The sequence below is a fragment of the Urocampus carinirostris genome, chromosome 8, assembly GCF_059441175.1.
Source record: "Urocampus carinirostris isolate Australia breed hairy pipefish chromosome 8, RoL_Ucar_1.0, whole genome shotgun sequence".
NCBI classification, from domain to species: domain Eukaryota; kingdom Metazoa; phylum Chordata; class Actinopteri; order Syngnathiformes; family Syngnathidae; genus Urocampus; species Urocampus carinirostris.
This window is the reverse complement of record NC_142356.1, coordinates 10,860,404-10,885,851: the sequence shown is the minus strand read 5'-3', so window position 1 is coordinate 10,885,851 and position 25,448 is coordinate 10,860,404. Positions and strand designations below refer to the sequence as shown.

The 25,448-nt window shown below is 38.1% G+C and overlaps 1 protein-coding gene across 4 annotated transcripts; it reads right to left on the bottom strand.

The window, feature by feature from the left end:
* Positions 1 to 2,755: 2,755 nt before the first annotated feature.
* Positions 2,756 to 12,813, bottom strand: smarce1 (SWI/SNF related BAF chromatin remodeling complex subunit E1). Of its 4 annotated transcripts, none has more exons than XM_088341597.1 (11): positions 12,679 to 12,813; positions 11,848 to 11,893; positions 11,627 to 11,670; positions 11,346 to 11,450; positions 10,607 to 10,687; positions 10,170 to 10,301; positions 7,527 to 7,698; positions 5,867 to 6,039; positions 4,882 to 4,983; positions 3,093 to 3,339; positions 2,756 to 3,002 (listed from the first exon to the last, which is right to left on the bottom strand). In XM_088341597.1, exons 2-11 carry the CDS (start codon positions 11,852 to 11,854, stop codon positions 2,797 to 2,799), a joined length of 1,269 nt encoding a protein of 422 aa, XP_088197723.1. In that variant the 5' UTR covers positions 11,855 to 11,893; positions 12,679 to 12,813; the 3' UTR covers positions 2,756 to 2,796. The 4 variants fall into 4 exon arrangements, with proteins under 4 accessions (XP_088197723.1, XP_088197724.1, XP_088197725.1 ...); XM_088341598.1 differs by having other exon boundaries at positions 11,352 to 11,450; XM_088341599.1 differs by lacking the exon at positions 10,170 to 10,301.
* Positions 12,814 to 25,448: the final 12,635 nt, after the last annotated feature.

The following is a 25,448-nucleotide window of genomic DNA, read 5'->3' as shown; positions in this document are numbered from 1 at the left end:
GTGCCGCCTAGTGCTTAACAAACGTTCATTCATTTAAGAAAAAAACTATTATATATGACATATTTTATACAAACATGCATTTGTTCAAATATTCTTGGGTTGAAAAATTTGTCTGATACAACATGAGCCTCATCTAGATATAATTGTCTGCCATCTTGCTGCTAGCAGGGATAAAACACTCGCTAAAGGGTGCAGAAAAAATAAGAAAAAAAATGCGCTGTTTGGTCCTTTTGGGTCTCGGTAGTTTTTATTTTCGTGCTTTTTAGCAGTCTTCCGTCGCAGTGACATCATATGGTCAAAAAACACACACTGTTCCTTTAGCATAGAATAGAATATACCTTTGTCGTCATTGTTACAACATGGGATATATTGTGACAACGGAATTGGACGTGGCACTCCAGGTCCACATTTTACAGTGAGGATAAGGAAAACAAAGAGATAAAGGAACAAAGTACTTTAACAGCCTTTTAAAACATTTTTGAGTTCTAAATTGTAATAAAAACAATAATTCAAGCATAGTTTTCCTTCCAAGCTTTACATAAAGAGTACTGCACACATCTGAAATAGTATTTTCAAAATTAAGATAACAGACTGCAACATAGCACCTATTTTGGTTATATATTTGATTTTAAAGGCAGCCTTACCGTGTTATCTCCTTCGATGACTCTTAGACAGGGAAGGTGATATGCTCGAGGCCTTCTTTATTGAACTGTATATAAGCCTGGTGCTTTTATTGCAAAATCCCAACCCTTTTTCCCAGGGAGCCTATCAGGATCATTAGATCAGCAAGCCCTGCGGCTACATATAAAGTCCTGTCTTGTTAAGAGTGTAAATGTCAACATGACAGCAGAGGGGAAAGGGAAAGGTTTCCTCATTTCAAGGATCATGTTTGGATCTGAAGATATATATTTTTATATTGTTTCTTGAATAAAATAAAATATAATTTGAACTTGAAAAAAAAAAACAGTTTGTATACAATTTTGAAGGCAAAATTCGCGGAGGAAAGAAGCACTACAGTACTGGATTCAAAAGACTTACAAAGCCGATTTGAAGGATAAAATCCAGTGTGTATTGTGTATTTTGCAGAGCCACAACTATATCTACGATTTGAATTTGTGATCTATAATCTCAGACCACAGACTATTACAGGCTACAGAATTATATTACAGCCTCCCCTGATCTAAAACCTACATAAGGAAAAGGAAAAACTAAAAAATGAGAGCTAGTGAGAAGAACTGACATGTACTAAAAAGTACTGAAAAGCACATATAGTATGAAAAAGTTATGGCCAGTAAATCAAATTCCAAAAAGTACTGAAAAGTGTATTAAATAAGACACTCGGTCTCAAACCAAGGACATTCCTTGTGTCAGACAAATATGCTAAACACTGCACTACGGAAACACACTAACAAGTATAAAATATTATAAATAGCACTGAAAAGTATGAGAGTAAAGCGAGATCGTAAGCGAGTCGGCTATCTTTTAAGTCAAAGGTGGTTCTTTAAACAATCGAGAAACCGCCAATAAAACCTACCGTTAATGTCCACGGGATGGCACTAGTGTATTTTAAATGCGTATTTTGTTATTTGCTATAAACTGACGCAGTAAAAAACAGATTTGTAGTATTTAATAGCGCTGTGAAGTCGATCATAAAAGTATTATTTTCTTTCTTTTAAGTAAAAAAAACATCTAATTGGCAGATATGTAAACAGAAAAGGGCAGCACGGCGGGGCAGTGGTTAGCGCTTGTACGGCACAGTTCATGTCATGGGAACCTGTCGTGGGTTCAAATCCAGCTCCAGACTTCCTGTGCGGAGTTTGTATGTTCTCCCTGTGCTTGCGTGGGTTTCCTCCGGGCACTCCGGTTTCCTCCCACGTTCCAAAAACATGCATTTCAGGTGAATTGGCCGGTCCAAATTGTCCCTAGGTGTGAATGAGCGAATGAGATGTCTGTCCCTGTGTGCCCTGCTATTGGCTGGAGACCAGTTCAGGGTGTCCCCTGCCCACTGCCCGGAGATGGCTGGGATGGGCTCCAGCCCCCCCGAGACCCTAATGAGGATAAGCGGTATGGCTGATGAGATGAACAGAAAAATGTCACAAATGCTATCTGTAGTCCATGGGCATTCTTCTTTCCTAGACCTCAAAGGTGGATTGATGTAGTAGATGTTGACTTGATTTCAATTTGTGTTTGAATTATGTTAAACTACATCTAAATTACAATAATAAAGAGCTAAATGTTGAATAGCAACCTGACTTGATCATTTTTTGTTTTTGAAACATGACACAAATTATTAGATAAGCAAAAGAGACAACGTTGAGAGATTTTTAATCGCGTGGTCGTGGTTTTCTTCTAATCTAGGATAAAAAAAAATCGTAAAGGTAAGAAAACGACTTATCAAATATAATCCAAATGACAATGAAAACACCCTAAAAAAGATTAAAAAATGAAGTTTATTGCAGCGCTCAAAGATTTGCGCATACTTGCTCGTGCAACAAACGAGGCTGCAATGATAATTTCACCCAGAAGATGGCATCAGCAAGTAAAACATTCTAAGTTATATACAACACCTTTAAAAAATAGGAAATGGATGCAGTGCCTCCAAGCTTCTGTAAATTTTGTAATATAGTCATAGGACAATTCGATTTTTATTTCATTAAGTCGCTCGTTTATTACTAAAAAGTACAAGTTTACTACCACAAAGACGTGAAACAAAATATTGAAAATGAGTACAGCTTGAGCCTCAGTACCTTAGGAACTTAAAAGGCATAATGAGGACGAAGAAAATCTTGTTCGGACTCAGTGGTTCATTCTTGCCCTGCCTGATCCCTCAGATGGCTCACTGGTCAGAGCGTCTTCTGTCTGAGCAGAAGTTGTTTCTGAACCAGTGTTACTGTCACTGGTTCCCTCCTCCATGGCCCCCTCTAAGACACTTTCCTTATCTTCTGAAGCCCCCTCTTCACTACCTGGCTGGTCCTGAAGTTCATCAGCTGCCTTCAGCCTCCCTGTAACATGGAAATAATGGGAAGATCATTAACTGCGTTCACCAAAATTTATTCTAAAAGCCAGATCCGGACAATGGTATGATGACTCACCTGAGGGCTCGTTGTTGACCAAGTCATTGTTCTCCCCTCCCTTGTTGGTAATGTCGTTGAGAGCATGGGGTTGAGGTTTGCCATGTTTTTCATCTTCAGCTGTAGACACACCCGTGGGGGGCTCTTTTGTTCCTTTGTCCCCTGCTTCTTTCTCTCGCTCAGCCATCCGTTTGCGGGCTGCCTCTTCTGCAGCTGAGATCTCTGCAGAAATCTTCTCCATGTCCACTTCCACTTTCATACAGCAGAGCTGTGGTTTAAAATAATAACAAAATTGAAAAAAGGTGCGTTGTTATTATTCGAGTAACAAGAATGTCAAAAACAACAAAATTACTGAGGTAGTTTGAGTGTTTAAGTTTTGAAGTTCTCTTATGTACAGTACAGACGCTCCCCTACTTACGAACGTTTGAGTTACAAATAAAGGCTGATACAATATTTTTTTTCGGGATGCCGAAAAATATCCGGACATTGTTGTAAGTTAGATTTTGTATTGTGTGCACCATTTTCTAGAGTACAGGATATTACTGTAGTGCTTCTTTCTGCCACTACCGGTGTGTGGCGCTGTGGGAGCTCAGTCAGCATCCACCCCGAAGAAGAACTCTGCTTTCTTTTCCTAGTTTGTGTTTTAACATTCTATACTGCATCTCCAGCACACTAAGAACTTTGACATTTTCATTGTTTAATATTTCATGCATCCATTTAATATGGTCGGTGTAAAGAGGCGAGCCATTTCTTTTGAAACGAAAGTGGAATAAGAAACCTTGATGTGGTTGAAAAAAATAGTTGGATCGTTTTGTTTTTAGCCACTGTCTACCACGGAGGAGGAAGTCGCCTAACTCTTGAAGCTCATCTTCCAAAGGTAAGTTAAACTTGACTTTATTTATCTTTGTAGAGCATAATATTTGATGAAACTTTTATTTTCTAGTACAAAACAATACAGGTTACTTATAAAAACCTTAAACATACCTCTATAAACCTTAAACATAAAAAATATAGCACTGAAGCAACTTACAAACAAATTCAACTTACGAACGAACCTCCGAACTTATGATTTCATTCATAAATAGGGCGGCATCACAAAAAGTAAAATGACACCCTATCGGATAAATAGCACCACCTGCTGTAAACTGTTGATTGGGTTGGCAACAAATGCATTTCATTGTAATGGGAACAATATTGAAAACTAGAGCTACATCGGGATGAAAGCATTCGGGCAACTTGATCATTTTCAAGATTTTCCTCCTCAAATGATTTGGATAAACAAAAATCAAGTTTAAGTTGATCGGATTTACAGAACGTGTCCATTAATTACTGAGAGTAGGCAGGTGCATGTATTTTGGTACTCTTGAATTATTGATCTGAGAATACATTATTGCAACACAAAATTTGTTTGGTAAGCTCATTGACCCAGACCATCATTGGATGCTGAAGAAAGCTTTTAGAGACCATTTCTGCAAAACTGCATCTACCAAATATATATGTATCTTTCTTTCGGGGTGTTACACAAATAACTAATTTTGAATAATTTTTGCACACTTTCTGTAAATCCTAAAAACTTTATTCACTTCTCAACGCTGTCTCCTGTAAGATCGAATCAACTGAAATTGCTGATCCAAACAACCAATGATTTATAAAGGAAAATCTTGAAATTGATTAGTTGACCCAAACTTTATCATACGACTGTATGAAACGACCACCTTGGAAGGAGTTATGAAAAAGCAAATCCCAAAGTTGGCCTTGCATGAGGATTCCACATCATATATTTACTACCGAAACACGAATAAACACTTACTCTTTTGAGTTCATTTGTAAAAGAATCTGTGGCTTCAATGAATTTACGTTTCTTATCTTGGTGACGATCTTCAATTTGAAGCAACTCTGCTTCCAATTTTCTCTGTGACATGAAACAAAAGCAAAATTAAGCAATAATCGCTACTAGCATCTCAGCAATAAGTTAAATTTGCACAGAAATCCAAATTACTGCTGATGATTAAAAAAATAAAACTAATAGGAATGTTACAAAATGTATGTAGGACTGGTAATGTCATATGCTATATAAATAATCTCTGAAGGTAAAATATTTCTCCCTATAGAATAGGGCTTCATTTTTTCTGTACTTTGCTCATTGGGTATTTATTTTTGCAGTGTTTTTACCCCTCACCACTATTGCATTGTATTCTACGCTTCATTTCTCTCGTGTTTTTGTTTTCCAGCATTTTTACACTCCTTGTTACTTATCAGTTCTTTAAAATTCCAGTGTTCCCTCATGTGGGTGGGACTCTGGACTGGGAGCAGTGGTTGACTGGCTGGTAGGAAAGATTTTAGAAGCCCTATTCCTGCAGGTGTCCTCTATCGCACCCACCAATATGCATGAGCTACCCCTTAGGACTTTTTCGTCTCATGATTGAAATGTGCCTTGCCATGTTTTCCATCACAATCTGTGTGCATAAGTCTAAGTGACTGTCTGGGATATTGAGCGGGGGAGACGAATGTTTTTTCCTTTCATTTTTGTATATTAAATGCTTTCATACAGAACTGACTTGTATTTTTTGTAATAATAAGAATATCCATATACATTTGATTTTATTAAAAAAATGTTATTAACGCAAAAGAAAACACGATAATGACCAATCAACTCAGTCATAAATGCTAGCTGGAAATGCTAATGCTACAATGCCCAACGCTAGAGGCTCACACCGCAGCAGATGGGTAGGCCATGATAAAATATTTGAGTTACTGTAAAAAGGCCGAGCGAAAAACCCAAAAAATGGCTATACCTGGTGAACCATCAAAGACTGCACTTGACGTTTTAGGACTTGCATACGAGCAGTTGTGACAACAGAGCGCACATCGGGCACGACACTTTCGCTGAGGATTTCACTGATCAGACGGTGGTTGCGCTGGAAACGGGCTGCCGCAGAGTGCTTTACAGAAAACCCATCATCGTAATCTAAGGAGGGAAAAACAAAAAGGGGGGGTTATGTTTGCACCAAAAAAGTAGATTGTGATATATGAACCATAACTTTTAAGGTACAGTAATCCCCCCATTTTCCGAGAGTAACTGGTTAGATCCACGAAGTAAAAATGTTTTTTTTTACTTTACACAACAACAACAGAATCATTTTTTACAGAGCCAAGCATTTATTTGAAAAATAAAAGTATAATCTACCTATAAATAGGGGTGCAACAGATTGGAAAACTCAAGAATCTGTTTCTTTTTCAGATCAGAAAAAAAAAATCAGACAAAAAATAGACTTGAGTGGTCTATTTATTATGTAATCCAAACGTTTAATTAAATGCAGGTTCATTTCTTGCACCAATCCCCGCCAATCTGCCGACTAGCGTGAGATTCACACGCTGTGCATGGCAAACTGGAGCGAAAAACATGTCATATATTAACATATCAATGACAGATTTCGTGCAGGTTTGCATTACAGTATTATTCACAATTTCTTTCAATTTATAGATAATATATTGTGTGGTCTTTATACAGGCTGCTTATTTTTCATTTTGCACACGAGAAGTAAGGGGACAGAAAGTGCTCTAAAACAAGAGCTCTGCCAAGATTTTTTCTAACAGAACATTTTTTACCAAAAGTTCGTGTATATTCCCTTTGATTTCACATTAGAGTAGGCCGCTAACAGGACTTTTGCTATTCTGTAAATGCTAACACTTCCCTAAGTTCTTTTTTGCCTATTTGTTTTATGATAATGTAACATAAGTGTTTGAAATCTGTAGCTAATAATTTCCCAGACAGATATTTCTTATACATTAACTTTTTCACAAGTCAGACCAAAATATGTTTTTTTGTTCATGTATTATGGTACTACCGTTTTTGGAGTATCAGCAAAATGTTTTTATTTCGATTTCAGTTACTAATTGTCATCCCTGCTTTTAACTTAGACAAATGATAAGTTCACATAATGAAGTATTGAACTTTCTTTCATACATGCGAGAAAATGTAATAAACTGTAATTATATTAAAAAAAGATTTTTGGGTATCAAATCACAATTTGATGCCGAGGAGGAACCCAAATATTACGCTTAGAAATGTGTACAAGAGATTATCTGTCATACCCATTAGGACGGCAAGTACACATTATAGTCTCACTTGTTTAGAACTAAGTGCTTTTAGAAGTAATTTCCCTCAATGTTATCTTCTACTGTCAGACATCTAGACTCGAGCCAAGTATCATTTCCTTGGTATGGGTGTAGCTCATGTTGAGGTTTTCTTCTTTTCTGAGTGTGCGTGTCTAAGAAAAGTTCAAGTTCCAGAACATGGAATTAGTTCCAGGACTTTTGGCCATTCAAAAAGAAAATGTCATCTTAAACTACGATACCTACAGAAAAACATTCCGTTTGTGTGGTCCTGCCTGAGTAATTGGAGCATGGTGCTGTAATGTGGAGTGGAAAACAAATTATGAAGAGCAGCCTTACCATCTGGATCCTCAGCAGGCTGAATACTCATGTAGGGCTCGCCCTTGTCCAATCTCGACTGCCTCTGACGGCTCTCTTCTTCAAGTGCTGCTTCAGCGCGGCTTTTTGCATTCACGTAGGCCAAGTAAGCTGGTGAGTTGTGATAGGCCTTCATGCTTTCATTATATTCGATCTATGTTAGAGAGGACAGCAATTACAAGGAGAAACCGCGCAAGCATATACCAGCCAAATCTTGATAAAAGAGGTCATGAGGTTTGTTACACAGGAAGCAATGATGACTGGAGGGACCCACAATTGCTCAACACACTTCAATGTAGATTACACACCCCTGTTCAAATGCCAGTTTTTGTGATATGACAAGGAGGAAACCTGGGATCATTTCAAAAGATATCCTTTCCAAAACTTGGACAAGACCAAGAACATTTTAGAGGGAAGTAGGAAATTAAACATTGACGATGTTTAGGCGTTATTCGGAATTGGCCAAACATATGAAAACACATTAAATGGGAGTCAACACGTGTGCCACAATTTAGTGATTAATGTCAGTGAAAGTCAACCGTAAGAATTTCCAAATAATATGTTGTACAGGAATCTACATAGTTAAACATGACATTTCGTGTTTGTAGAATACATTGAGAAACAGTACAGACATAATTTGCTGGGGATGGCTATTTAGAGACTTACGGTTGACTAATATATGAGGGGCAAAAAATACATGAACTATCATACCAATGATGTTTATAAATACTCATAGGTCGAGGAATGTGTCAGTCTTTTAAATAGCGGAATCGATACCTAAATAGTTGCCGCCATATTTGTCTGGGATCATGCTGCTGCGCTGTGCTCAACAGGCACCATTTTTTGTTTGCATTCGACAAAACAGTCCCATCCAGTGGTCAAGTATTACACAATAAACCTTTAAGCACATGGTAGTCCGCACATAACCGATATTTTTAGTGACGGGAAAATGCTGCCAACCCGAAATTTTAACATAATTTAAATACCAGAAATTCATGCATCTATCAATCTACAAAGCATTGTTTCATGTGACTTTTGATTTAAACAAAATAAGTAAAATAAATAGATGGAATTTGTTTGCTGTACAGCGACAAAAATCAATGCTCACCTAGTGCAGCATATTGACAAAGTTTTTTTTTTCAAGCTAGTGAAACGTCAAATATCTGAAACAAAACTGGCGGGGAAATGTCGCTAGAGCTTGCTTTTGTACTTTAAGAGATCTGATAGTTTCTGGTCTCTGAAGGCACTACAACGCCAGCATAGAACGGTCATCTTTGGTAATTGTTCTGACAGTGTTTTAGAAAAAAAAAATACATTTTTATGAGGGTGTAGTGTGTGTAAGAACTGAATTCAAACTAAAGAACTGAAACTGTCGGGACAGTGAAGCGGTGTTTAGACGCAGCGACCCTTTACACTTTTCCAAGTTTGCCGAATACTCCCGGAGGGCGATCTTAGAACAGTAGCTCGCTTTGAGGACGAAAAGAAGGCATGATACTTGAATAGAGGCTTGCACGACATGAAGCCTCTGGTGCTGTCCACATCAGCTATACCGATTAAATTAACAGCATAAAAATCGAGATTTCAGTCACTTCACCAAAAAGAGATGCCTGGTCACCATTGCTTGAACAGACATTACTGTACTGTTGAGGACTCCACACATATATGTGAGCACATTTTGTTCACCAACCTTTTTAACATGCTTCCTGGCAAAATGGTTCTGACAAAAGTATTCAACTCTCTCTTGATCACAATGATCAATCTGTGGTAAATTCATTGCCCGGAATAGCTAATTAGCAACTTGACAGCAAGTTTTATTGTTAGGATGTTTGCTAAGCTTTCTACTCTTTACTTTCGCAGATGTGCCTAGGAGACCAGTAGGGTTATTTGCTTTGAATTGTGAAATTATCAGAAGTATGACTTTTGTTTGGACTTGCTTATAATCAAATAGAGCGTTTTTCTCCACTGCATGAGACTGTGGGACGGGACAATATTCAAACGCTACTATTTAGCTGTGGTTCTGCCAAAATAATCAGGTCCTTTAATGGGCGGAACAGTTCTACAGTTTTAAATTGCATTTTTGGGACCAGATTATGATCAGTTACAAATGTTTTTATTGCAGAACTGCAGTTATTTTTCTTTCCATGATTCAAAAAAGTATGATCTTTGCAGACAAAAACATTGCCATAACAACAAATGGAGGAAGTGCCATTTCCCATACCTACAGGGCTGTTTTTTTTCTTAGCTAAAATTGTGGCTTTGGCCAGAAGGTAAACAATTAGCAGGTAAACAATTAGTCAAGACAGTCAGCATTAGCTAAAAAAAAAAAAACTTTGATCGACAGCAAAACCATGTTAGGAGCAGAGTACAACATTTATAATGGCAAACATAGAAAGACTATATTGTGTCAGGTTTGTTCATTTAAAAGATCTAATGCTACTGGCAATTCTGAACAACTACCACCCTTGATTCAGTTTAAGAGCGGAAAATGTTGATGAATTATTTCCCCCTTTTCTTTTACATCACAAAAAACAGTGCATGAACAGGAGTGTGTGAACCTCACATTCACTGTATCTCACGACTACCAGGCATGAAGGACCCATAAACATTCCTAGTAAAACAACCAACCTTCTCTGCTTCATAGTCATTCAAATAATCCTGTTTCTCCTCATCAGTGAGGTCCCTCCACATGCCACCGATTATCTTCCCAATTTCCCATAGCTTCAGATCAGGATTGGAGGCTTTTACTTGATCCCAAACCTGGTGATGAGAACCAGACATGGGGGTGGGATTGGGTTGGAGGGGCTATATAAGTGGGCATCTCTTTGCAGAGAGGTCACAAACCAGAGGAGGCCGAGTGCTTTAAACTCCATCTCCGAGATTAAATTCCACAACATGAAAAGACTATCCTAAATGTGGCCTGGCTAAATTTGACAAAACCTACCTTGATTAGAACACATTGGCTTTTTAAATATAGTTATTGACTCAAAAGTGATTAATGCATTCAAGTGTTTCAAATGTGGTCATGATGATGCGAATTGCATAGTGTAGTGTACAGTATTTACCTTTCGACTGTATCTCATATATGGCATCAGTGGCTTGTCAGGTGGCTTGGGCGGCTTGGGTATATTTATTCCTGAGGAATTCTTACAAAGGAAAACAAAGAGGAAGGAGAGACTATAATAAATGGTTGAAGTTTTATGAAAATTGGTATAGTAGCTGACCTGCAAATTGAAAATTCTAATCCCCCCAAGTGCAGTAACACATGATTTAATAGTTTTCAGACAGTACAAAAAATAATGCAAATGAAGTATTCACAAAAATGAGATTTTGTCTGCTACTGAGCATAATTTGTTTGCATTAGCAAAAAAGCAAATTTCATGCAGCAATGAATTACTGTTCGGCAGCCAAAGTCTTGCCAAACAGACAGCATGATTCCATGGCAACAAGGATGACATGGCCCTTAAGATGGCCATCAGAAACGCAGAATTCAAAAGCTTAGATGGATGACGAACCAGTGTGCACTGTTAATATTTGGAAGGCAGCATTGAAGTCTGTGTTATACGGTTGACTTTGGGTAATACTATTTGGACAATCTCAATAGAATATTTATGTTTGTAAAATAAGTATAAAGCTCATCAGTGGCTAATGTTTTTGTGTGTTTTCTCTATTTGTAGGGGCTTAAAACATGTTGCTTTCAAACTAGCAAGCCATGTCATGCATCAAAAGCAGCATTATATTTAACTGACTGAATAAATTAAATACATACATAAATTTGCTTTTTTGCTATGACAATAGTCATACCGTTACCCGACTGTTGCTGCTTTGGCTCCCTCCCAGTCTGTAGTTGTTGTAGGCCAGATGACTGTAGGGGTTGTACCCTACAAATCCCGCAGTATTGGGCATTTGCTAATGGAAAAAAACGGGACAGAGACACAAATGAGAAGGAAAGGAACAAAATAAAGCAAATGGTACATGAGAACAAAATAAGCTGTGGTAGGACATGTTTTTTAAGTGATCAAAAGGAAAATATCCATATTTCACGTTCGAGTTAATCACAATCACATACGTGAAGCTGTACTTACAGTTGTAGGTGCCGGGGGAGGAGGAGGAGCATAAGAGGGCCTCTCTGGAATAAAAAAATAATAATAATCCCAAGAGAATACGAAATAAATGCTTTTTCTAAGAAAATCAAATAATGCCGGACATCCAAACAGCAAAATAAAGATACTGGGTTACAAATAGCTGATTTTAAGTGACGCTATCCCATGTATCAAGGGCAGATTTAACAATCAAAAGTCCTTACTTGACATCTTGCCACAGATGTAGGTTTTAGTCCGTTCCAGTCACTTCTGCAACAAATATTTAAGACAATGTATGAATACAAAAGGACATTATGGGAGAGTTGTAGTTCGCATTTGGACTGTATTTGAAACGGTCCGTTTCTTACTTTCACCATTTTCGTCCTAGAATAACATAGAACTGTTAAATCACTCTCCAAGTCGCCAATTTCTGGAAATCAGATAACTGAATTGGTGTTGAGATTGCAGATAAGATACCCAAATTCCTCCGAAGCTTTTAAATAAATAGATAGGGACACAATACCAGAACAAACTACAATCGGCCATCCATTTGACTTGTAGCCTCCATTAAAGCATCAAATATAATGCTTTTACGCCACCTTCAGGTATTTCTTTACCATATGACTTTTATCCATGTAATAGAGTTTATTTCTCTGATTACAATTAGAGTGCATTTGGTTGATTATTTTGTTTGTAATTGCTTGAGACTATGCAGGGTACATGCTAGGCTAACAACCTAGCAAGTGGGTCAGACAACAATGGAGCATGTGAACCCGACAGTTAGACTGAATCTAAATTCACACAATACGCCATTCATTTGAAATTGGGAAGTTTATTTGGTATAAAACAAGGTAATGTGTAAAATAACAAGACATATAAATACTTGTAATTACCATATTACGAAGGTAGAAACGACTGTCGTTTTGCTAGCTTATGACTAGCTTCGCTAGCATGCTAACTAGCCAAACTAACATGACAGCGTCTTCGGATATTGACGTGCTTATCAAATTGTAATTCGTCAATTTTAATAAAACCCATTATAGGAGAAAACTCACCCAAACTCCGACCTACTCCTTAGTTTTGGACGTTTCGATTTAAATAGAAATTCGGCAGTCGAATTTTCAGCAGGTTTCACACGGATGAGAAAGAAGAGGGGCTTCAATGATGGCGCATGCGCACAACACTTGCATAGTATACCCCCTACACTAATATTTAAAATCGCAGTTTTTTTAAATAAATACATTTTTTTCCATTAAGTTAAGAAAAAAGACCCACTAACAAAAAAAATTAACATTTGATTACATTGGTTGGGTATGTTGACAGAATTAAGTGTTTTACCAATGTTCTCAATCTCAACCCTTGATCCTTGTTAATTAACAGTGCATAGCAATGTGCAATGAAACAAAAATGAAAAAAAATGAAAAATAAACAACATCTTACTTTAATTATTCTGATCGTATTTTTTAATAATTTTCAAAACTCATTTTGTCACTCATTTAATATGTTACGATTTTACTATACCAAATTTCATAATAACAAAAATGAAATCCACTCCTTTTAAGTTTTGCTCATTTTTTCAGTCACTTCACCAAAACTTCATTTATGATATGAAGAGGATAAGTGGACTTTTACAAACACAAAAATACATAAAAAATAATGTTGTATTTAACTAGAAAAATAATGTTGTTATACTATATACTGAAATAAAAAGAAATCTGTAGAAAATCCTCGGAACGTCAGCAAAATTATCAGATAGTTTTGCTCATATTTTAGGATTTTTATAATGTTACTATGTGTTTTCCTCCTTCTTCTTCTAAAAAAAAGTAATATTTATCTTGTTCCTGATTTCGCGATCATTTAATTAAAAATAGATATTTTTATTGGGAAGATTCCTTTGAACAAATACAGTATATTGCACTTTTTTTCGAGTAAATAATTTGAAATCTAGAAAAATAAGAAAAAAAGGACAACAAACATTTTTTTCTGATTTCACTGTTTTTTAAGTTTTCTAATAAAATAAGATAATTTACGTTGACATAAAAAAAATATTTGAGAGAAAACGTAAAAATGCATCAAAATAATTTAAAAAAACTCCCATATTTGATCATAATGATTTGATTGTTTATTAAATGTAGTTAACTATTATAGATTGGATATTAGTCCTTTTCATGAATTTGTATATATTACATAAAATGAGGTTCACCTAGAGCAGGGGTGTCAAACTCATTTTAACTCGGGGGCCACACAATAGAACAAACATTCTGTCGGGGGCCGAACTAGTAGATTCAAGAGAAATAAAAAGAGAGATAAAGAAATAAGAGAAAGAGGGAGGGAAAGGGAGAGAGGGTGGGACAAAGAAAGAGAGAGGGAGAGAGCTTGAGAAACAAAAGAGATAAAAAGAGAAGTCGTGAGAGAGGGGGAAAGAAAGAGAGAGGAAGAAAGAAATCCAAAGAGAAATACAAAGAAAGAAGGAGAGAAAAGAGAAAAGAAAGCGCAAAGGGTAGGAAGAGAGAAAGAGAAAAGAGAGAAAAGGAAAAAAGGAAATTAGAGCAAAATAAGTTAAAAAGACACAGAGAGAGAAAGAGACAAAGACAGAGAGTGGGAGTAAAGGGGTGGAAAAGAGGGAGGGAGGGAGAGAGAGAAAGAGAGAAAGAGAGAAAGAGAGAGAGAGAGAGAGAGAGAGAGAGAGAGAAAGAAATACAAGTACAGTGTCTTTGTTCGAGGCACCTTTCTTTGGCAACATCAAGTGGACATATTTCAACCTGCAGCTTGTTTTTCTCTTGCGCTTCTTTGAGTCTTGTCTCACGGGCCGGATTCAATCCCCAGGCCGCCTGTTTGACACCTGTGACCTAGAGGGAGCTGATATTACTGTCTGCCATTTTGCTGCTACGGGTACTTCCAAAAACCTTACAAAATGCTGGGCGAATAAAATCTCCGTCGTTTGTATTCTTCCTTGTGCTTTTAAGAACCCCTTTATGGTGGCACTACACAATACAGTGACATCTAGTGGTCCTTTTGAGATGAATGTAAAAATCTCAAGCACCTTTTCAGTACACTGTCTGATTTATACCACGCAGCGTGTTTTTTTCTCAATTCTTCATTGTTTTTGGAAGACAAATGCTTTGCATTCTTGCTCACATTTTTGGCGAGCTGAACCAAGTCTGTAGTTGTTATAATGTGTTCCCTCTATTGAAACAACCAAAAGCCCGCCGGATTTATCCTACATCTCCACCCATTCAACCTGAATTAAACTGATTTTAGTTATAATTGATTGTGATGACTGTGGCCCTCTGGCAGATAACAAATACGGGTGCCTATCAATTTTTATGTACTTGTATGCTTTTTTCAATTTTTAGCAATATTTGATTAAATCTGACAAAATACTTTTAATTGTATAAACTGTATTTACAGTAACTGCCCGCCATAATGGTTGTTAGAGTTAGGGGATATAATGCATTTAAGGACAGTGGGAAATCGGAATTTTTACTGTTAACAGAAATGAAGCCTTTTGAAAATAAACTTTAAAAGGACTGAAGATAAAAAACAAAGAGGATGAATAAAGTATCTATCTATCTATCTATCTATCTATCTATCTATCTATCTATCTATCTATCTATCTATCTATCTATCTATCTATCTATCTATCTATCTATCTATCTATCTATCTATCTATCTATCTATCTATCTATCTATCTATCTATCTATCTATCTATCTATCTATCTATCTATCTATCTATCTATCTATCTATCTATCTATCTATCTATCTATCTATCTATCCATCTATCCATCTATCATCTATCTATCTATCCATCTATCTATCTATCTATCTATCCATCTATCTATCTATCTATCTATCTATCTATCTATCTATCTATCTATCTATCTATCTATCTATCTATCTATCTATCTATCTATCTATCTATCTATCTATCTATCTATCTATCTATCTATCTATCTATCTATCTATCTATCTATCTATCTATCTATCCATCTATCTATCTATCAAAAATAAAATAAAGCATGACTGTCTCCACGAGTGGTCAGCAACCACCAGGTCGCGGACCAGTACTAGGCCATTGGTCGTTTAGTACCAGGCCGCACGGGGAAAAAAAAGCCTTGTTTTTTTTTTTGTTTATACAGTATTTATCGGTGTATACGCAGATTTTTTTTGTTTGAAAAAACCTCAGCGTTTGAGTGAGCGTTCTGCTGTGGTTTTACCGTAGTACACCACCGCAATTGAGCAACGATTACTGGTTGTAATGAAGGATTATGGGTTGCCCTAGATGAGAAAAATGCTCCAAAAAGCTGACTCAGCACTTTTAGTTTTGTTGACTCAGTATATTTTCCCAGAAAGACATTCCACTCTGGCAGGTTAGAACGACACCATATTTTACAGGCAGTCAGTTAATTCGTTCCAGGAGTAGCTTCGTCACCTGAAAACTCGGTAGGTAGAGAAGCGAGAAGCAAAAGATAAGTATGGTATCTTTGACAAATCAGAAATAACAGAAATAATCATTAACTTTTCCTCGCGTTTATTGAAAAACTAATCCAATGACATCTGCTTTTGGTGACTTTTGCCTATGAGTCAGAAATGGCCAAGGCAGGGGTGGCGATAGCTCGACTTGTCAACACTTTTTCCAGGTGATTCTTTTCCACAAATATCTAAACTTCCTGGAACTTTGCAGATATGTCTTTTATCCGTGCTGATTAAATGATGGCTGTGTCCTCCTCCCCGCTATCTTGCCGGAAACCCTCCTCTTCCTCGTCTGTGAACTCTGAACTGTGACGGTGACACGAAGAGCATGCCCGGAGCACGCATGCGCAGTGGTTGCAAGATTTGAAGCAATAGCCTGTTTGTTTACGTTGTGGAATCTCTGGGAGTGGCAAATAGCAACGCGTTCTGTGCTCTATTATTGGGTTCGTGAAGAGAGGAAATCTTCGTAACTAGAGGCAATATATTCCCTTTCAGGTACTTTGTAACCTGAAACATTTGTTTGAAGAGACATTCGTAAGTAGAGTTACCATTGCACTGTTTTCTGACATAGCTTTTAAGCCTGGTGTGTTTTTCTGCGGTAGTTTTTTAGCATGGTGTTTGTTGACGACAGTAATCAAGGACCAATGGTCCCTCTAAGCTGCGCGCGTGCGCAATCGCGCACTGCCCCCACATTCTCAGCGCACAAGAAAATCTATCCAGAGCAATGTTCCCTCTAAACTGCGTGTGTGCGCAATTGCGCACTACCCAGAGCCTTTCCGCACACAAGAAAATCTAGCCAGCTCACAAAAATCAGGGCTCATTAAGAAGTGAATTAAGTCAAAGTTATAGAGCATGAAGGTAAAAATACACGGGTTTCCCTGACACTGTGTCCTAAATGCAGTATTTTGAAGTCACGAAGTCGAGTGAAGTCAGTAGAGTTTTTCGAGTTTTTCGAGAACCGGCTTCTTCGGCTCGGCTCATTAAAAAGAACCGGCTCTTTCGGGTCCCAAACGGCTCATCAGGTTGTTTTTGCTTCTTTAATCCCTACACGACCAAATATTATGTAAAATTGTGCACAAAATGAAAAATGATCTGCATTTCTATAGCGCTTTTCAAGTCAATGACTTCCCAAAGCGCTTTACAGTGTGCTTCACATTTCCCAATAGCGGCCTTGTATTGCAGCCATGTAAGACGCTAACCTGCTTATAGGGGGTATTAGGGGTTCAGTGTCTTACCCAAGGACACTTCGACATGTAACACGGACAAGCCGGGATTCGAACTGGGATCCCTTGATCCCAAGACGAGCGCTCTACCTCCTACTGCCGCCCCCAGACTTAAAGGAAGGGGAGAAATAGAACAAAAAGGAAAAAAAATACCAAAATGATAATGTAGTGAAAAGCTGAGAAAAAAAAGAAACAAAAGGAAAAAAAAAGGAAAAATTCTGAAAAAAGCCAGAAAAAAGGAAAAGAAAGAAACAAAGGGAAAAAAAGTAAATAGAGATCAAAAAGAAAAAAGTGACAGCTAGGAAAAAATAAACGCAATGAGATTTTTTTTAAAGGAATTAAAAAAAAAAGAAGAAAAAGTTTGTGTTGCATTCAAATAATTTCCAATTATACCGAGTCAATCTTGTTCCCAACATTGTAGTTACACTAAAAATGTTATTAAATACAGATCTGTATCGTGCAACCGACTAAATAAGCCCCCCAAAATGTTAGTATTATACGACAAAAGATACCAGGAAGAAAAAGAAATGGAAATCTTGTGAAAGAATTGTTGTAAAAACAAATGACGTTTGTAGGCCGTACAACCTTTGCAATAATACATTAGTCAATTCATTCAAAAGTGAAAACTAAATTTGCATTGCCGCAAAATATAACGTGATGTCAAGTTTTGGACATGTTTGATAATGATTTAGTTGCCATACTTGGAATTGCTGTTGCTCACTGTTGTTTCAAGCGTTGCTCACCGTCTTTGTGTGAACGCTCAGGCCCGAGGAAAATCAGAGGGAACATTGTCAAGGACCCTCGTTATTTGTCATGAGTAAAAGTTCTGTTTGCAACAATTTCAGTGATGCTAGTTTTACTTAACAACAAAGAAAACAAAATTCTCTGTCAGGTTGGATGTTTCGGTAAAACACCGGTCTGTGGTACAGACAAGTTCGCGGACCACTGGTCTACACGACAACCTCAAACCTCACACTTGGATCACGCTAACGTTAAAATAACAAGATTAAGGGTGGGTTAAACGGATCCTTTAATCTGCCCGTCTATTCAGTCCGAACATGTATACACACACCTGTACATACACAAGGGCCTCAGAGGCACAGCTGCTGGATGCCTCGGGCGTTGTATGAGCCTGTGACATTTTCAATCCATCAATGGATGACCTAAAAAGCTGCTTTCGTAAGGCAGTTACAAGCACAGATCTTAAGCCTGCGCAGCTCCCCAAAATGGACCCACTTACTGGAACTAAGCAGACTTGAAAGTTTATTCTGGTGCTGGGCAATGGAGGTATTTTTAGAAGCTGCCGAGGTCAGGGTATTATGATGTATCATTCCTGAGGTTTTTGTTGGAGGCTTGTCGTAAGTATAATTTAATAGCTTTTACCAGCCCTCGCAACCAATGACAAACAGTCTCAAGAAAGCACAGGAAGACTAAAATTGTCTTACCTAAACATGTTCATTTTACCTGTGAAAAGTGATGGGTCCCGGGGACTTGCATGATCAAAAATCTATGGGTCCCAACAGAGATCTATGGGTCCCCAAAATTTAGGGTGCTCCATGCCCTTACAAACTGTCGTATTTTCCCTTACAAAATACAAACAAATCTTTTTTTTTCAAACATGTTTATTTATGTAGTTTAACATGTTATATTGTACATGAAATGAAATGATCTGCATTTATATAGCGCTTTTCAAGTCAATGACTTCTCAAAGCGCTTTACAATGTGCTCCACATTTTCCCAATAGCGGCCTTGCAGCCATGTAAGGCGCTAACCTGGGTGTATTGGGGGTTCAGTGTCTTACCCAAGGACACTTTGACATGTAACACGGACGAGCCGGGATTTGAACTGGAATCCTTAGATCCCAAGACGAGAGCTCTACCTCCTGAGCTACTGCCGCCCCCATGCATTACATGTGTTTCCTTATATCATATATATTGTTAATGAACATTTTGTTGCGAGACACTGAGCTGCTCGACATGAATGAGGTTTATTATAAAAAAAGTTAAAAAATAAAGTCGCTTGGACGTTCACTGTAGAAGGAAAAAATATGTGCAAATATAATTAAGTAGAATAATACATTTTCTTATTCAAATTATGAATTCATTTTCTGCATTAAATTATTGTTGGTGATATACTGATTAAAAGGGATCACCACAAACCTGTCTTTTTTAATTTTCTCCTTTTATACTTCCTTTTTTTCGTAACTTCTTTATACAACATAATCATTCGTAATATAATGCATCAAAGCAAGTGAGCCGTTTGAGAGACTTTAATGAGTTGAGCCGAAAAAGCCGGTTCTCTAAAAAGAGACGGACTTTCACTACACAACTCGAACTCGAGATCGGCATGCAGACGAAAACTCGAACCGCGAGACCGGAACAACAATGGCGGATCCGCCTGACGAAAAGTTTGGAGTGCGGTAAATCTTTGTTAAAAATGATAATGACAATTTCGTGTCAAAAAAGTTGGGTTCCGGGGACGCACGTTGATTTGACACCATGTGTCCCCAGCAAAAATAATGCGTCTAGGAAGCAGGGGCGCGGGCAAACAAGAACACTGCCTAAAATTGATTTTTTGATGACAAAATTTCTGTCTTTTTGTTCATTAAATTTGGCTGATCTATACAAATATATCATAGTACTTCGTCCAGGTACATTATTGTCAAGTTCTGTTTAATATCATTTAATGCAGTATCCATAATTTTTCCAATTCTCTACTAACAATAGTAATAATTATAATTATAATCATAATAATAATAATATGGTACCATATCTTGATGATGCAATAAATATCAGTGTTCTCTATTCTTTTTATTCTTTTTTTTTTCTCTCAAATTGCCTTTCAAGATGTCATGTTTGGTTTTGCTGTTGGATTTTATCAATTACATTTCCTGAAAAATATGACTTAAAGTGCCACATATACATGATTTTTTTTATTGCTTCAGTATCGATCCCGTCTAGCTCGCCCTGTCCGGTATCGATCCCGTCCGTCCAGTATCTACTCGTGTATCTGGTATCGATCTCGTCTGCCTCTGGCTTCCTGTTTTTCCGTGCCGAATCCCTGGCGTTTGTGTTCACGCGCATGACTGCCCCATTCCCGTAAAATAAAGCTTGTGTGAAAACGTTACGCGTCTGGGTCCTCTGTCTGTTCTGGTTCTGATACCTTCAAACACATTTTACCCTTGGCCCAAACTCAAATACAAGAAAGGACAACAGAAGCAAGATGTTTTTTTTTATTTAATGCATTAGAATGTGAAAAGGGAAAAATAATAGTACGAAAATCCTAACAATTCCAACAACTGTAAAACTCACTTTCAGATTTTTGATCACTTCAGTGTTTAAATATTAACACAAGACAAGTCTTATTTCTCGTCTTTGGCTTATTTTGACCTAATTGTCTATACACGCTATTGTTAAAAAAATCAGTATACAGGTCACTACAGCCAAGTTAGAGACATACGACTTAAATTCAAAAACATTTCGGTGAAGATGTACGTGTTTACTTTTGAATGTTTTCGGTACAAGTGATTAGCAAATAGGAGTCACCATTTTGAAGCTGAGGGCTACTTTTTAGTTACTATTAGCGCAAAGGGCTGTCATTCTGATACACACAACAAGTTATAATGTTTTGTTACATTATTTCTATGTAATTATCATGTTATTACCAGGTTGTAATTATTAAAAGCAGGGTTGCAATAGGCTAAGTCAATAAACCATCACTGGTGAGCTATTTTCAGAACAGATTTATGAGCTACTCTGGTGTTCTTCTATTGTGTTCCTGGTGACCGTGGGTTGGAGACCCATTGGTGTATTTGAATTCCTGCAGTAAATATCAAAATCATGGGCATATCGTTTTGTTTTTTTTAAAGCCATCAAGTTTGTTTCTTCTACCGTCCCGTCTAATCAAACTTCTGCATTTAGTTTAAGTGAGTGACATTATGATGATACAAAACTTGTCAACTCTAACGTGGGAAATTTAATTTCACTACACCAAGTATTTTTAATACAGTGTTCTCGTTTGGCCGCGTCCCTGCGTCCTAGACGCATCATTTTTGCTGGGGACGCATAGTCTCAAATCAACGTGCGTCCCCGGACGCAACCTTTTTGACACAAAATTGTCATTATTACCCGATTACTTTTTTTTTTACAAGGATTTACCGCACTCCAAACTTTTTGTCAGGCAGATCCGCCATTGTTGTTTTGGTCTCACGCTTCGAGATTTCGCCTGCACGCCGATCTCGGCAAACCAGATCTCGTTGCTTCGAGATTAGGTCATTGTTGTGGTGGTTGTCGTCGAGTTAAGGTGAAAATCAACACAAAATTGGTAATTTCCTCAGTGTCAGTAATAAGTCGAAACATAACACAGAAACTGGTAACAACGGCAATAATTCCGGCACGAAAAAATGGCAGAGAAATTCTTCGGAAGACCGCGAAGGCAAGGAAAACACGTGTGTTGAAGCGAACGATTCGACGAAAGAAAATAAACAAAATAATACTCCTAGCAAGAAAAGGACTTTTTTGCCAAAATGGACTAAATTATATTCCTGGTGACGCTATGAGGAGGATGATAATGGATTGGACCTTGAGAAGGCATTACAACTTGTGGCGAGACAGCAAACCACAAAGAATATATGAACTGCAAAATCAGAAGTGATAACTTGCTCTGTATTACCAATTAACTGTGATGGTTAAAACTGGATCAAAATATATATTAATATAATTATTTCAGCAATATTATTTTGTATAATGTACAATATTGTTGTGAACTGAAAAATCTTGAGGTGATAACTGATTTGTATGACCAATAAACTGTGATGATTAAAACTGAATGAATATATAGATTTATATTATACATTTGTCGCTGATTTACAATGTCAACCTCGATAACACAAAATTTTGGGGACCCATAGATCTCTGTTGGGACCCATAGATTATTGAGCATGCGAGTCCCCGGGACCCATCACCTTTCACAGGTAAAACACTGTCAATAGTATCCTTCTCATTGTTCCTGTATTTATCTCAATTGTTTTTCAACCTGAAGCATGTCAACGCCTGCATGGACCAGCCGGCAGAGATGGGGAGCTGACTCGTTGCTGTCCTGGACTTTTTGGACTATTTTACAGGCTTGAGGCATTGTTGCTTTCTTGCAGTTTCTGGACAAAATTCAACATGTATTGTGTTCACCATGTTTTGTGTACTGTTACACAATACTTAATTTGTTGCATCCTGGTCATCCTAGAGGGGGATGAACAATTTTAAGGCCCCTTCTCAAGGTTTCTTATTTTCCTCATGCTCAGGTTTTGAGTTCTTTCCTTGCCCGCATGTTGGTCTAAGATCAGGGGATGGTGTAATTGTAATCCTGTGCAGTCCTTTGAGACATCTTGTGTTCTTAAAGAAATTTGGCCTGACTTTTGACTTGACTTGACTTCAAATCAATTATTTCGGTGTGAAGCTGGAAAAGGGAATTTATAGCAAAATGTCACGGTTGCCATGACGCCCAATTGGCCCCGCCCATGTGGTGCCAGCTGCGGCGCATTTACAGATTGGCTTTCCGTCAATTTAAGCTCAGTGCTCTCATTCTTCCTTTGTCAGCCCGTCAACGAACCTCTACCCAGAAAAACGTGGGTTTTGACTCGGTCCTGTTCACTGTTGGTATTTCCTGTCCGGTATGGTTCCCGTTTATTTTGTCCTGTCTAATATCGGTTTCCAGTTTCGTTCCCGTCTAGTTTGTCCTGTTTAATTTAAATCCCCCTGTTTTGATATCAATCCTGTCTGCCTCGTTGTTTAATATTGGTTTCAAATTTCGTTCCCGTGTAGTTTGTCCTGTTTAATTTCGATCCCCTATTTTGATATCAATCCTGTCTGTCCCGTACTGTCTTGTATCGACCTCATCTGTCCGATAACTACTCGGGCAATTGGTATCGATCTCGTCGGCCTCTGGCTTCTTATCTTTTCACGCCAGACTGCTGCTTAAAGTGCATGACTACACATTTCCCGTAAAATAATGGGCTTGTGTGAGAAACGTCACGCGTTTGGGTCCTATCCTGCTCTGGTTCATGACAGCAAAATATGAAAAATAATGCTTAACATTGGCAAAATTAACTGCTGACAAAATGAGAATGTTTTACGAAGACAAATAATGAATTGTGTTATGTTATAATTATTGTTTGTTATATATAATTATTTGGGGGCAACTTTCCTTGAGAATGTATCGTAATTACCGGACTATAAGCCAAAACTTTTGTAACACGATTTCAACACTACGGCTGCTTTTCTTTTTTTTTTCCTTTCTATTTTTTGATGCGTTACCGTGCTTGTGTTGCTATGTCATAGTGTTTTTCACCAGTGTGTGTTTTTTTTAACCAACCCTCTTAGTACTGTGTTGTTTTGCTGCGTTGCCGTGTCACGGTGCCTTTTCCCCATGCGTGTTTGTTATTAAAACACTGTGTACTGTCTTTTTTTGTTAATATCTCATTTCAACCCAGGCGCGAATAGTTATGTGTGGGCTTTGTGTGCAACTTTCTGACCAGAACGGACACAGGACTCAATTGCATGCGTTTCTCAGATTTTATTGAAAGAGAGTGAGAGTAAGGCTTGCTTGATTGCTTGATCCGAAGACTGGCGGAGAGCGGGATCGAGCAAGGCGGGAGTGACACGTCCGTGTCGGAAGAAGGCAGGCGGGAATGGCACGTCGTTTGACCAGGGCTGGGGATCAGAGGTGATGTCGAGTTTGTAATAGTAGTCGTAGGCAGGCGGCAGGCAAAACAGGCGTAGTCAGGTTCGGAAACGGGTCGAAAAACGGGAATCGGGCAGGAAACAGGTTTTAACAGGGACAAAGACGGACGGGAACGCTCACTGAGTGAAACACAACAGCTCGCAACGATCTGACAAAGTTTGAACTGAAGTCGGGGCTTAAGAAGGGTGTGGCCACCAATCAGCTTGTCCGGGCTCTTGCCGCCAATCAAGCTGTCACAGGTGTTCCAAATAGGGCAATTATGACACAAAACTGTCAGGACCAGAACGGAAACAGGACCCGATTGCATGACGTTTACCACAAGTTTTATTGAAAGAAAGAGGAAGGGCTGCGCCGACGACCCGGTGTTCGCTGGACACGGGAAGCAAGTCGCTTTCGGATTCAGACTGGGATCTGATCACAGAAGTGGATCTTCCGTAGCGAGCGATGGCGGTGTCACGGACGGAAAAACGGGTCAGTAGCCGGGAGAGGGAGAGCAAGGAGTGGTCGGGGTCAGAAACGAGTCGTAAGCCAGAACGGGAGAGTAGACGTAGTCGGGGACAAAAAAAGGTCGTAAGCCAGGACGGGAGAACAGACGTGGTCAGGAGCAAAACAGGTCGTAGCCGGAGACAGACGGGAGCAAAAACCGGACATGTGGGAGTGAGGGTCGAAAAAGTCTTGCCTAGTATGCACTGAGGTTTGCAGACGGACTGACAACAGGGGACAGACAGGACTGGGTTCAAATAGTGACAGGGAGCCAATCAGAACCCGGGGCGGTTGGCGCCAAATGAGCAGGCACAGCTGAGTCACATCAGTAATCATGACGCTAAACAATCTGTGCGACAAAGTAATTCTAATCTTCTCAAGGAATGGAAGGAGCATGGATTTTGTGCACAAACAAAAAGGATTTTCAATAAGTAAGATATGACTATATTCCTACAATTTCATGAGGTTGTTATTGATATTTTTTTAATATGTGTAAAAGCTGCAGTAAATGGTTTGTATCCATAAATAGTTATTGAAATGAAATGATCTTCATTTACATAACGCTTTTCAAGTCAACGACTTCCCAAATGTGCTCCACATTATTAAATAACAGTTAGCATAGCACTACATGTCTGCACAAAATTATAAAATCCTTCAAAAGATTAAGAATTAAGAAGAATCAAAGTGACCATAACGCTCCATTTCCCTTCGGATTTTTTTTTTGGGCAGCCTTTCGTTTTTTATTTGGGTACCCTTCGCAACAAAATGGCGGACAATTACATCAGGAGAGCCTCTTGTTATGCATGATAGATAAAAATATCTTGACTGGCCAGCATCTTAAAACATGCCTGTTTATGTATGTATGCTTATTTTTTTCAATCAATATATTTTTAATCGATGTTTTTTACC

Coding starts and splice junctions, on each gene's coding strand:
- smarce1 (XM_088341597.1), bottom strand. Junction 10,302..10,606: donor ATATGAGATACAGTCGAAAG/GTAAATACTGTA, acceptor TCTCATCACCAG/GTTTGGGATCAAGTAAAAGC. Junction 6,040..7,526: donor GCCTGCTGAGGATCCAGATG/GTAAGGCTGCTC, acceptor TTCCCTCCTTAG/ATTACGATGATGGGTTTTCT.